General features: G+C 38.5%; 1 protein-coding gene across 7 annotated transcripts in view; it reads right to left on the reverse strand.

Moving 5' to 3' along the window:
* The window catches only part of NFIB (nuclear factor I B), a 354,487-nt gene that overhangs the window by 39,879 nt on the left and 299,710 nt on the right, over positions 1–14,898 (reverse strand). For all 7 annotated transcript variants that reach the window (XM_075279439.1, XM_075279467.1, XM_075279417.1 and 4 more), the window contains 2 exons: positions 7,640–7,768; positions 3,422–3,600 (listed from right to left, as the gene is read on the reverse strand). In XM_075279439.1, coding sequence (XP_075135540.1) covers positions 3,422–3,600; positions 7,640–7,768 — 308 coding nt within the window. The remainder of the gene's footprint in view (positions 1–3,421; positions 3,601–7,639; positions 7,769–14,898) is intronic.

Consider the following 14,898-nt stretch of genomic DNA (forward strand, 5'->3'; position numbering starts at 1 on the left):
TGCAGCATATTACATTACAATACAGTCCTATGAAAAAGTTTGGGCACCCCTATTAATCTTAATCATTTTTAGTTCTAAATATTTTGGTGTTTGCAACAGCCATTTCAGTTTGATATATCTAATAACTGATGGACACAGTAATATTTCAGGATTGAAATGAGGTTTATTGTACTAACAGAAAATGCGCAATATGCATTAAACCAAAATTTGACCGGTGCAAACGTATGGGCACCCTTATCATTTTATTGATTTGAATACTCCTAACTACTTTTTACTGACTTACTGAAGCACAAAATTGGTTTTGTAACCTCAGTGAGCTTTGAACTTCATAGCCAGGTGTATCCAATCATGAGAAAAGGTATTTAAGGTGGCCAATTGCAAGTTGTTCTACTATTTGAATCTCCTCTGAAGAGTGGCATCATGGGCTACTCAAAACAACTCTCAAATGATCTGAAAACAAAGATTGTTCAACATAGTTGTTCAGGGGAAGGATACAAAAAGCTGTCTCAGAGATTTAACCTGTCAGTTTCCACTGTGAGGAACATAGTAAGGAAATGGAAGACCACAGGGACAGTTCTTGTTAAGCCCAGAAGTGGCAGGCCAAGAAAAATATCAGAAAGGCAGAGAAGAAGAATGGTGAGAACAGTCAAGGACAATCCACAGACCACCTCCAAAGAGCTGCAGCATCATCTTGCTGCAGATGGTGTCACTGTGCATCGGTCAACTATACAGCGCACTTTGCACAAATAGAAGCTGTATGGGAGAGTGATGAGAAAGAAGCCGTTTCTGCACGTACGCCACAAAGAGAGTTGCATGAGGTATGAAAAAGCATATTTGGACAAGGCAGCTTCATTTTGGAAACAAAAATTGAGTTGTTTGGTTATAAAAAAAAAGGCGTTATGCATGGCGTCCAAAAAGAAACAGCATTCCAAAAAAAACACATGCTACCCACTGTAAAATTTGGTGGAGGTTCCATCATGCTTTGGGGCTGTGTGGCCAATGCCGGCATCGGGAATCTTGTTAAAGTTGAGGGTCGCATGGATTCCACTCAGTATCAGCAGATTCTTGAGAATAATGTTCAAGAATCAGTGACGAAGTTGAAGTTACGCCGGGGATGGATATTTCAGCAAGACAATGATCCAAAACACCGCTCCAAATCCTCAGGCATTCATGCAGAGGAACAATTACAATGTTCTGGAATGGCCATCCCAGTCCCCAGACCTGAATATCATTGAACATCTGTGGGATGATTTGAAGCGGGATGTCCATGCTCGGCGACCATCTAACTTAACTGAACTTGAATTGTTTGTCCAAAATACCTTTATCCAGGATCCAGGAACTGATTAAAAGCTACAGGAAGCGACTAGAGGCTGTTATCTTTGCAAAAGGAGGATGTACTAAATATTAATGTCACTTTTCTGTTGAGGTGCCCATACTTTTGCACCGGTCAAATTTTGGTTTAATGCATATTGCGCATTTTCTGTTAGTACAATAAACCTCATTTCAATCCTGAAATATTACTGTGTCCATCAGTTATTAGATATATCAAACTGAAATGGCTGTTGCAAATACCAAAATATTTAGAACTAAAAATGATTAAGATTAATAGGGGTGCCCAAACTTTTTCATAGGACTGTACATGAAGGGGGGAGGTTTCTAAATCTGCTCATCATGTTGTGGATCATTTTTACAGTGGATTTTGCTCTTTCCACCCATTGCATGTAAAACATGAGAACTGTGAAGAAGAATTAAGAAATTGTGACAAAACTTTGCGATTTGTGTCCTTACCATTATCATGTAGACAAAATGTTCAGTAACTCTCCAAATAAATTTTGTTTTAGATCCACTGCAGACGTCTATAAGGCAGCTGCTTGTCAGTCTGTATTAGTCTCTACACCAAGGTGGACCATTCTATTGAATCATTATTAGTTTTTGCATACGGTTGAGTGGTGATCTAAGTTTAGCTAAGGCTGCAGCTGTAGTACGGACACTATAATGTACTTATATTGAAAGAGACTTTCCACCATTTATACATATAGATTCAGTCTGAATTCTGCTGGGTTCTTATTACTGTAAAGCAATGCACTGTGGTAGATTCTATAACAGTTACATAAAACCTAAAGTAAGCTGTGTGATCACGTGTCTGATAGATCTCCTGTCTGTTTTTGTAGGCAACAAGTGAAATAAATGAATGGTACAAATTGTACTTCATAATGGTGCCATTTAATATTCCATATGATGTACTGGGAAGCTGGAACAAAATTCAGAATGGGAACGAATTAGAAAAAAAACTGTTTCTGTCACTTTCTCGTGTTTTTTTTTTGAGGATGTTAACTATATTATGCGAGTTGTTACAATTACAGTGATACAAAATTTATATAGTTTTTGTTATGTTTTAACACCTTTGAAATAAAAAATATTTTCTTGGAGTCACTTTGTTCTGACACCTGTAACATTTTTAGATTACCGTTTACGTGTCCACATGAAGTGTGTTTGTCTTTTTGTGGGGTCAGATTTACTTTTTATGCAAATCATTTTGGAGAATGTCTGAGGTTTTTATTTCATTTTTTGGGGGAGGCTAAAATTTAGACTTTTGTTCCCACGACAGCATTCACCATACAGGGAAAAGTATTGTAATATTGTTGTAGTTCAGGCATTTTTGGACTCCTAATGTGTATATGTATGTGTTTTACTTTATTTTTATATCTTATCTAGGAAAAAGGGGATGATTTGATCTTTCAGGTTTTTTAGTTTTTTATTTTTTATTTTTAACTGTTATTTTCAGACCCCTAGAGGTCTTGAATATATATATGCACACTTATAGACTAGCACAGCCTGTAACAGAAATGTATTACAGACAGGCCTGGAAGCCTTCAATATGATTGCCGCCACCAGATCTCGTTCCAGGGTACAGCGACCTCACCCAAACTGAGGTTTCTAAAGGGTTAATGTCTGTGACTAGAGTGGGCATTGCCAATAGATCTCCCATGTGAAATACAGCTAGATATAGTAGATATAGTGACCCCCAAGCTTAAAGCCCTGACATTTGCCACAATAGTATGGCAGATGTAGGGAAAGGGTCAAGAAGATATATTACTGAGTTCCTTATATTCATCTGTATTATTCATTTATGAAAAGTGGCTTTTTAATTAGATGCAAGCTTTAAATTGTTGTCAAATCATGTAATCTTGGGAATGTCACTCAAGAAAACAGTACAGAGAATCTGTTGCTTTCAGTATCTCAGGTTATAGGAAATACAATTACCCACTGATTATTCTTCTTTTCTTGCTTCATTCTGATGCCATACTGTGAAAACAATCCTATTTTGCCTTTGACAAGCAGCTGATTGTGTATTATTTTGTTCATCATTTGTAGTCTACTATGCACAGGTATAATGAATACATTTAGACAGTCCGATTACCTGGCTTGTCTGCGGGCTGGACGGGTCATAAGAAGGAACATAGTTCTTCAGGGCATCCTGAGGGTTCAGGTGTGGAGGATATCGAATTGTTGGATGAGAAAAGTAGGAACTTGGGGCCGGAGGAAGAATAGCTTGGGTTGCAAATGGCAGAGGAGAAGGTGAAGTCCTGGTTGAGATGACTGTCAACACAGAAGAAGAGAAAAAATTTGATGGTATATTAGCATTGTGCTATGTGAGAGTCTGACCCACCTGAACTTGTGAAAACACTCCTCAAAACACTTGTAATTCATCTTCTAAAACATGTACTTGATTATTTTCCCGGCTGCTCTAGCAATTCAAATGAAGCCCAAATACCAGACATCCCTGGAGAGCTAACAGCCCAAGTTTCCCAGATCAAGCTGCTCAAAGTCTTGTTTAGCTTTCAGGAATTACACCATTCTCTGATTTAGCATTGCTTGAAATAAAAGCATTATTCCCAGAAAGAAAACATTTTTCACTGCTTAAGTATTTTCTCCAGAGTCTTTAAAGATAACAAAACCCACATTTTTGTGTTCCTTAACATCACACTGGGAAATAAGTCATCATCAACTCCTCATGACTTTTGGCTGCAATGGACCACTACATACCTGTAAGACTTGAGGGATACTATTCACTGGCAAAATGAGCCATCAGTGCTTTTTAATGAGGACCGTCATCTCTTCTGACATGTCTGTATCTGTAAACACTTATATTCCCCCTAAAATTGTGTTGTGCTGTTTCTTTTTTAATCCTAGAAAAGTATACAATGGACAACAGGGTGTTGCCATTTCTCTTGTCACAGGGAGTGCTGCTACACAGTCTAAGGCTAACGCCCCACATTACCGAAACGCAACAGAAAAAACGCTGTGTTTTACAGTATCAACAAACTGAATGAGATTTTGTTTAATCTCAGCCTCATATTGCAGGAAAAAATGAGTGTTTTTAGAAAACCATAGAATATTTTAGCTGCTTTTTGTTAGGTGGGGCTTAAGGGCCCATTACCACGGGCACAGGGGGGCGGATTATGGTGCGTAATCCACGTCATAATGCACCCCCTCACAATGGTGGTCTATGGAGACCGCCAGGCTACTTTTTTGCATGTTGCTGCTCACAGAAAAAAAGAAGCGGGCTGCCCTTTCTTCAGGCAGATTCTGCAGCATGTCCGACTGGTGGCAGCACCCTCCGGGGTCAGCCCGTTCATTTGAGCCAGCTCTGGAGGGGGAAGTCACAACCGCAATAGTCGTGGCAGGCAGGTTTTGACCCCAGAGTGACGCAGCTCCCCGCGTCACCCTCGGTGCCAAAATCCGCCCCACTGCCCCCCGTGTGAACTTAGCCTAAGCTTTGCACTCTCAGTTGAATGGTCAGTGTCAGAGTGTCTAGAAACACACCTCTCAGGCCTAATGCACATGACTGGGTGTACAGGCCGAGTCTCTGCCAAGGGGGCATCTGAGGCTTCATTCTTATAATAGAGCAGATACTATCCTGCTCTGTGTCATCGGGGCAGAATGGATTGGAAGCCCCCATAGAAGTGAATGCATCATGGAAGGCACTTAGACGACAATCGATTTTCACTGTTATTGTCAGCCAAGTGCATACCATCGTAAAATCGGCCTCCAGTTGAATGGCACACTTGGTTGTAAGAATCGGGCCTATCTAGCAAAAACAAAGTTGTTAACTTATTCATATTTCTCAAAGGAATAACACAGGTTTAGCAAAACGCAGAGGCTCACATTTACTACTAGTTAACACAAACTACCAAAATTTTGGCATATATATATATATATATATATATATATATATATATATATATATTTCAAGCAATTTGTCCTTTTCATCTAAACAACACCCCCTTATAGAGCTAGTCAGAAAAATGGCCTTAATCCAGATGCAAACATTTTTGGCGCATTTTACTCGACCAAACACATGTGAAAAGATGCTCCAGAACTGTGCATGGAGAATAGAAATATTTACTAAAATAGACATGTCAGTAGAGCTGACAGGTCCTCTTTAAAATAGCATGCAAGAATGAAGTGAGTCAGTTCCTGCATTATATAGAAATAACAGCACACGCTTTCCTAAAACACTTCATCCCATCTACATCATTTGGTAAAAAAACAAACAAACAAAAAGACTTGAATTCGCAATCTGACTATTTTTATGGTACAGATTTTTTGCTACATCAATATTTATTTAAATAAGTTGAGTAAAACATTTTCTACTTGTTGGCAGATTGTGTTTTATTATGGCTAGGTTCACACCTGCACCTGGATTATGTTTGGGGTTTCTGTCCATAATCTTTGGGCAGAAACCTGGTGGGTAACCGCTTTTTAAACAGATTAGGTTAGAAACCCAGGCGCAGGTATGAACCTAATGCAAAAGAGAATCAATATATCGAAGTAATAAACAAATCTCATTCTAATCAAAACAAACATTTGTCCCATATTCTTTGTAAATGTATATGCTCCATATTTCAGTTTTATAGCATAGTATAGTGTCCAAATACTACAAATATACGATGTACAGATAACATTTCTAGATAGATGCTATAGGAAGTATATCCATGCCAAATAAATAAACTAGGGAATGAATCTGTGTTCTGTAATGCTGGCTTTCTATAGGTTCGCAGGTCGGAATGATAATTCGCTCCCTGGTTCCAGGCACACATTCTCTTCTCTCCCTCTCTCTGCATACTGCTTTTAGTTTTTGAGCCCAGATAAAGGCAACAAGTTTCTTAAGCAGTGCTTCTGTTATCTGTCTATGTCAATCCGGAGATAACTGTGCCATTTACAACAAGCATAAGCTCCATGCTGGAATGAGCTGAAAATCAGGAATCGGGGGAAGAGGAGACAGGAGGGCAGCTGAAATCCTGAGATGAGTAAACCCCTTCAAGGGGAAGAGGAGACAGGAGGGCAGCTGAAATCCTGAGATGAGAAAACCCCTTCAAGACAAGTCACCATGCACACAGCTGAGCTTTTTATGGGAAATATGACCCACACACTGACACTTTTCCCCTTTTTTCTACTTTTCTAATTTTTCCTGCATGAACAGTCACGCATATCGCGAAGTGGTTTTCACATTCAGGTTAAGAAGCTCTATCCTTTTACTACACTTTACTACACAATAACAATCGTGAGAACAAACCAATCCAACAAAATATACAATTTATGGATAGTCTAGAACCTACAGATTATATAGATTTCCATCACACCTGCTGTATCTTAAAATCATCTCACAAATAATGTTGGATTTCAAGGAATACTGTAGTGCTTCTTAAGTGAACTGAGCAATGCCCTTGGCAGGTTCTAGAGATAATCTCTGAACACAGGTGAACGCCCCAAGTTACAAGTGAATGTGATATCCGTTGGTTAGCCAAAATTCTATTTGGCTTAGAGCCTTGAAAGGAAAATGAAGTTAACTTAATGAAGTAAACTGAGCAAAGATATTCCCATACTCATTAAACAGAAACATATGTGTAACTTAATTTCACCCACTGTACCTGAAATAACTTCAGTTAATCTAAGGCCTGCTGTATTGACCTCAAAAATAGATTTGCATTTCTAGTAACATTTTAGGCTGTGTGTGCATCGCAACTCATGGACTTTGTGAAATATGGCTTTGATACATCTATCTCTACCTGTAAATTTGTATATGCATGCAGTGACTATTTTGTACATATTAATCAACACAAACAAAATTGCTTCACGTAATGATCTTCTAAAGTTGTGATATTCGGAGTCCAACTAAATTAAATGTGAATAACTTCCTACATATGAAGGAGAATCAGAAGAACGAAATTGCTAAATGCCAGTGACTTATAAGTTATAACTTTGTACAAGCATATCTGATATATCTCCTCAATTATAAAATTACTTGTAATGCCTTGTAAGATGGCAATGGTTTAGACTGGGTCAAGCCACACAAGTATGTGTTTCTTCTATCTGTGGAAAACAACTACTATAGAAATAAGTGATTGTGTTAGTCCTCACAGAGGTATTACACCCTGCAAGAGACAACCAAACAAGACAATGCCAGGATACATCACTGCCAACCATAAAAGTTTTCTCCTACTTTCAATACAAATCTTAAGAACATCTTTTTTTTCCCAGTAAAAAATGCTAACCTTAGTCATTTGGGATTAATAAGAACTTTTCTAGCATGGGTAGGGAAAACTAGACTATATAACAGTATTGTTGCCCTTACCACTATGTCCTACTCCTGGAATCCCCGGATGATGATGCTGGGGAAAAGTGCTGAGTCTTGAAGAATCCTGTGGAGATGTTGGACTAAACAATGGCTTTTCAGGCTTCTTCATTGTTGGGGAGGACATATCTGTTTAAAGTAATACAACAAGGTATCAGGATCCAAGCAAGTAAGGGGAGCGTATCAGTTATGATCAGACTTATTATTATCTTTGTATTGTTAAGGCTATTGTTATTTTGGAACAATTGATTTTCCCAGGCCCTGACTATTCCCAGTATACCTCAGTACATGTCATCAATTCTAAGGACACTTACTGCTAGTCACAGCTATGTGCCCTTCTTAGTTTAGTTATCAGACTTCAATGTGACAGGCAGACGAACAAGCACAAATGACTGGCCTCTAGACGAGCACTTCAATAACAGTTTGCTTGTCTTCAGCCTATTAAACCAAAATCACATTCCTTTCATACCAGACAGGCGTATCATTTGAGTAATTCATGTATCCATTATTTCTCAGATACTCGGAATTGCACTAAATATTCTGCAGCATGCTGCATTTTTCAGACCAAGAATATGGACTCTTCCTTAACAACCACATGGCACCATTCACTGTGGATAATCCATTAACAAAACATGTTTTTTTCATCTTTTCTTACAATAGAATATTGTGATTTTAGTCTTTTCCCTCCATTCGCAGAACCTAATAAACATGTAGCGCAATTTATCTCATGAAGTTAAAACAAATTATATTATAACCACATATTCTGTACAAAGATTTTTCATGTTAAACAAAAAGTAGAGAAAAAGCAAACATACAATTTGTATAATAATATGCACAGAGACACAATTGGTATTGATGCAAGACACTTATAGATCATGCAAGGACTGGAGGACTGAAGGAAGGGGAGACCTCAACGCAATGTTGTCTTTGTATGTAGCACTCTCTGAATACCCGTTAAGCCCTGAGTTCAGCCGACTGCTCATCCATAGGTGGATCTCATAGGTGGCACTTTGCTAATAAAAGCCTCTAATATGAAAGAACTCTCTATAAGTGAACCTTATGTATATTTAACTCAATGAAATCCAAAAGGTTAATTTATTCAGAATGTAATTGAGTTTACAAAAAAGAAACTGAACAAAACAAACTTATATTTGCTATAGAATAAGGGAGAGCCTGTGAAAAATCATGTTGTCTGATGTGTGCACCACAATATCCATCTATGGTTTTATTATCATATGTGGGCGTTTCATGTGCCTGAAAAGTGAAAATATCCAGCTGTGTACTGTACAGTATGCTTTTTTTTTAGCTATATACTCCATATCTATTCCTTATCTGCCACTCAGAAACAGCCCCAGGAACATGCAGGACATACAAAAAGAAGTACTGGAAAGTACTGATATGAGAAAAGTGCATTAGTTGTGCCAGAAAGCTCCTATTTAAGGGACCATTCACATGGAGGAAAATGGCGCTTTATTTGGCGCTGAATTTTCAGCGCTGAAAAAAAGCCTCCCATTGATTTATTTATTTATTTTATGTAGATGCACACTTTCCCTACCAGTATGTCTTTGGAGTATGGGAGGAAATCTATGCAAACACGGGGAGAACATACAAACTCCTTGCAGATGTTGTTCCTGGCAGGATTAGAACCCAGGACTCCAGCACTGCAAGGTTGCAGTGCTAACCACTGAGTCACCTTGTTGCCCCTCAAGCCTCCCATTGATTTCAATGGGTTCTGCTAGCTTCTTTTTTTCCACTAGCAGAATTTTCTGCTAGCTGAATTTTTCATGCTGAAAAAAAAAAAGCCTCCCATTGATTTCAATGGGTTCAGCTAGCTTTTTTTTTCCACTAGCGGAAAAAAAGCTAGCGGCACCCATTGAAGTCAATGGGAGGCTTCTTTTTCAGCGCTGAAAATTCAGCACCAAATAAAGCGCCGTATTCCTCCGTGTGAATGGACCCTAACTCTAGTATCAGATTAAACCTCATTCTTCTCTTATTCCATTGTTCTCCCCCCCCCCATAGAATTCCTCCAGAGCATAGAAACAGCAGTGATTTTCATAGTGAGTGTCATTTTAGCTGAGAGGGGGGAAATTTTCTTCTGATTAGATATATTACATAGTAAAATATATTACAAAATTTCTTTGTTCTATTTATTTATGCAAAGTTTGTAGAAAAGTTAAAGGGGTTGTCCCATAACAAGGATCCTATCTATACTGCTAGGTTATGTGGATATAAGACTTTTCCTAAATACATTGCTTTATCAAAACTGCTCTGTTTGGCCGCTATCTTAATTTATTCACTTCATTGTTGACACTGACCCTTGGGATTATCTGCTCATTTGTCAAGTGACCTAGCTGCCTGCTCTCGGGGGTGGAGGAGCTGACAAGCAATGGAGCTCCTCATATAGGGGAGGGGGAGGTGAGAGCTCCGGGATTACTGTGCTGTGTATCTTCAGCTTTTTCACTTATCAGCCAGTTTAACTGAATTTGGCTGATAAGTGCTGAGATAAGGAGTCTGTTACCTCTGTATGTAATGCAAGCTGACTGAAATCCAGCTCTGCTACATCAGTTTCCACATCAGCGTCATAATGTGGATCATAGCAGATAGCAGAGCAAGTGAAACCCCGCCTACCAATGTGAGAGAAATCCAGGAAGTGAAGAGAGTACAGAGCCTTCAGGCTGCAGAACAAGAGTTATGAGAATACCCCTTTAACAACCATTTAAACATTTAGTTATTTGACTGCATCAACTTGTATACGTTTGGATAATGATCAAACAAAAAAGCAAAATCAATACCACACAAAAAAATTGTAATGTTATACAATCTTGTATCTTTTAGGGCTCAATCATACTCACTATTGCTCTCAATGTTTTAAAAACTAAAAAAAAAAAAAAAAAAAAAAGGTCAAAAGCTTCAAAACATTTTTGGTGGTATTTTATTAATTATTTATTTATCCTGTATTGTTGTTCTGCCTTTTTAATGGTATTTAGTGAGGTCTGTGAAAAAACTGATTTTGATGGGTTCTAACAGCCATCTGTGTATATAGAGCCCTATGGCCGGTATAAGAGGCGATAAGGCTAGGAAGTTGGATTTTAGAGGAGTCTGGCATCAGTATCCTCCCCTCTCCACATGTCTATGGGTGAGACTATGGTATATGTTATTTTCTTATGGTTATTTCTAGATGAACTAAAACAATTACCATGATGACCATATTTTCAACCACAGATCTTTGGGTATACATACCCCAAACTAATGAGCAGCCTTTTTACTTACCTAAGTTTTAGACAGTGTAAACTAGATAGCCCTCATTTCAAAGTATGTAATGATGTGTGAAAATCTGGTGTACTTTGATTTTGCTGTGTTTTTTTTTTTTCTTTTTTTAGCCAAAGCCAAGAGTGGCTTCAACAGGAATGAGAAATATATAGAAAGTTTTTATACTTCTATATTCTACTCAATCCACTCAAAAAAACGCAACAAAATCTGCAACAAAAAAGGCAGCGTTTCCGCAATGTGAGGCCTTACATCTTCCTTGAGATGGTTATTCTCCAAGCATAACATCAGATTAGGGATGTTTATGGATTTATTTTAGCATAGCCAGTTTGCCACCTGTTGCTAAGGGGTTAATTCAAAATTGACAACAAATATGGCTATTGGTTGTCATAATTGCAAAAATAACTGCTGCAACGAAGTAGAAAACCAGCAAAACTTCTGTAAGTGAAATAGATAAAAATGTCTTATTTACTATTACATGGCTTTTTATACCAGGTTTGTGATATTTTTGCAGCAAATTGACACAGTGTAATGGTTTTCAGTAAACATTGTGATAAAGGTAATCAGATATGAAGATCTTAGCAACATATGAAAGGGATATAGAGCTGAATGCAATAAAAAGCAAATGTCTGAATGTAGAGATACACACACAAAATAGTCTTTAGCCAACAGTTTACTCCTTAAAAGCCGAAGGGGCAAACAGTGAAAGTTTAAGCAAATATTTTCACTACGTGCTGTCAAACTCCTCTTGGTGTGTTGTCTACTATTGTTAAAACATTCAGCCATTATTGTCTGTAGAAACAGACAAGTGTGCTAATGGCCTATATACTTTGCTTCTGAATGCCATATTGTGCCTGTCTTGGGTAGTCACAAGACTGTCAGTAACAGAATACATTCACAAGGCACAATTGCTCTATTCTGCTGTTTACAGGCCATCACAAAAGACAGAATCTATCAAAGACTGAATTACATTCTTAAACAAGATATAAGATGTTACAGTTAACTTGTAGATGACCAAGGAGTCTTGTACTATAGAGGAGTATAAATGTTGCTGCACAATGTCTTGTTAAGGGTACCCTTTCATGGTGTGTTCTGGCTACATCTGACCATTGCCAGGCTGTGCCATATCAAACAGCAGTATTAGTAATGGTGGATACCAGTAATTAGCAGCCACATTGATTACCATTCATTTTTGGGCTGCCCCTATACTGATGCTATTAATGGGTGTGAACTCTCTGAGCCACCATACCACTTTGACTTAGGGCAACCTCAGAGAGCATTATCTAAGCAAACCCTCCAGTCTTCATCTATGTACAGAGATCTAGACTTCACTGTGGTGTTATTAATTGATAAGGTGATCCTGGTGTTGGTAGCTGTTGACCAAGAAGGTAAGAGACTAAGGTGCAGAGCATCAAAGATCAGTCCACAAGCCGAGTGTGAATAAGGTCTAGGCCAGGACTGGCAGCAAAGGAGTAGAAAAAAAGGAATAGTCTGGGTCAGCAATAGGTAATCAGAATGGTGTTATAACTCAGTAGACAAGAGATGAAGTCAGGAATACAGTCCAAGATCATATACAGTAAGTCAAGCAGTTGCTAACAAACACACCTTTGCACTTGGTCACTAGAAAAACTACAACCTTGCTCAGGCAGGGTGTGCGTGTGCTTGGTGGAGCAGACCTTTATACACACTGGGGAGATTTACTGACATATGCCATTACCCTTTAAGTATCAGGAAGGAAGCCTTTGTACCCATATGTTCAAACCCTGCAGCAACAACAGAAGAAGGAAGAGTACGTGCAAGTGCTGTGGAGGAGCTGGTAATGGAAAGCATGCCTGCTGAGAGATATAGTAAAACAGTGGACACACTGCTGGGCGGTACAATGTTTTGGTACAGGTGTAGTTCAGCATTTAGCACATAACAGATGTGGCTTGAACACAATGACCACAACTGTAAGGACACCCTTAGGATGCCTATACAGAAAACAATTAACAATATCTGCACTGTACTTGTCTACCATGTTTTTACATCTTTAATATGAATCAATTCTGCTTATATTTTCTTTAACTTAAATGTGAGGAATTTGAGACTAGAATTAGATAAAGCTACAATGCATTTTGTAGCAGATTCTTTTGCCCATGCTTGTACCTGTAGATCTCGGTGACCTGAACTAGCACACTGCAGAAGAAGCCATATCTATAGACTTAGTCTTCCATTATAGTATGGGTATGCAGTTTGTTTCAGTCTATTGCTAAACTCCTATAAATGCGTGCTTATTATGCAGCTGAATTTCATTTATGCATACTCCTCCATCATTTAGGGGTATTTTACTAACTCAATATTGGCAAAAAAAAAAAAAAAAAAACCTTATTTTAGAATATCTGCCATATAAATTGCAAATGCAAATGTCCTTCTCTAGCATTGGCCGGGGGCAGCTAAAAGTGCTGAGTGGGACAACAGAGTTGTCTTAGACATCTGCACATTTCCATCCAGTATTTTGTTTTTCACAAACAAAAAAAAGGATTCCCAGTCTGAAACACAAATCGTGGAGTACAAGCAGCCTAACAGAATGGCATCTCCATTATCCTCTAGATAGCCCTTGCTAAACATGGAGTTGAGCAGACAAGGACAGAAACAATAAACGGAACTTCCAAGTCAACACTTCATAAAGACACAAACTATCAAACCAAGAAACAACCCTTCAGGAACCCCCAAATCAATACATGTATTGATACTTAAATACACAAATGGCATTAAAGGGTAAATCAAACCAGAATTTGAGAGTATTGAAAACATGAATATAATGCAAAAAGGAATGTCCACTAGCACACTTAAAATATAATAGACTGATATCTGACTTTCAGATAGTTTCAGGTTATGTTTTTAACAGTCTTTTTGTTTGTCAAATATCAGATATGTGAATACACTCATATTCTTTAATGGTTTTTAAAACACCCGATAATAATAAGTCAGTCGCTGTGAATAAGGTCTAAAGCAGCACCAACATCAGCACCAAACATTCTCCTCCTCACTGCCAGACACATTTCACTATGTGCTTCCTTTTTGAATGTTCTTCCCAGAAGTAGAACATGATGAAATGTGTGTAGGATGTGAGGTAGAACACATTTTACCCTTCGATCACATCTGCGTTCGGTATTCCGTTCGGGGAGTCCGCATGGGGACCCTCTCCCCGAACGGAATACCGAACGCAACTGCAAGCAGTGTGCAGTGAAAGCACACGGACCCCATAGACTATAATGGGGTCTGTATGCTGGCCGCAAGCTGCCCGAACAAATCATGCGGCCAGGAAAGTAGATAGTGAACTACTTTCCTGTCTGCATGATCCCTGCGGAGATCTAGCGGCAAGACTCCCCTGGACGGAATACCGAACGCAGATGTGAACAAGGGCTTAGGCTGTCTACAAACGTGTCTCACTTGGGTCAGTATAGGATGTTTAGAGGTGCATACACAACCACCCTCTTACTCAGTATAACTAGTCCAAAAACATTTATGATATTTGACATTGATTCTTATTTATCTGTGTCAGTATATACTAATTTATTTACAATCTATTCAGTTTTTGAATCTAACTATTATTTGATTGACTCTGGACTGTCCTTTGTATATTTATGTATCATTTTGATTGTTTTGATTCATATTTGTCAAGTTCTCCCCAGCAGCATGTTTACTCTCTCCAGCTTTAAGCCAGACAGATAATGCCAGCAGGCAGTGCACTTAGTTGTGCAATATAAGCCATGAACAGCCACCTTACTGAATGGCAAAGATGGTACAGTAATTGAGAATCCACCCTTCACTCCCCTCTGAACTGGCTGATGGTCTGGGAGAAGAGTAACGTGAGAGACACTGTGGTGCTGAAAACTGCACAGTTGCTGCTAGTGTCCATTTAAAGAGTAACTGGTTTGTTTGTTTTTTTGTTTTTTTTTTTTTTTTTTGGGGGGGGGGGTTGTAAAGCAATAGTTCAGGTGAATATAAGC

The sequence above is a fragment of the Leptodactylus fuscus genome, chromosome 1, assembly GCF_031893055.1.
Source record: "Leptodactylus fuscus isolate aLepFus1 chromosome 1, aLepFus1.hap2, whole genome shotgun sequence".
In the NCBI taxonomy this organism is placed as follows: domain Eukaryota; kingdom Metazoa; phylum Chordata; class Amphibia; order Anura; family Leptodactylidae; genus Leptodactylus; species Leptodactylus fuscus.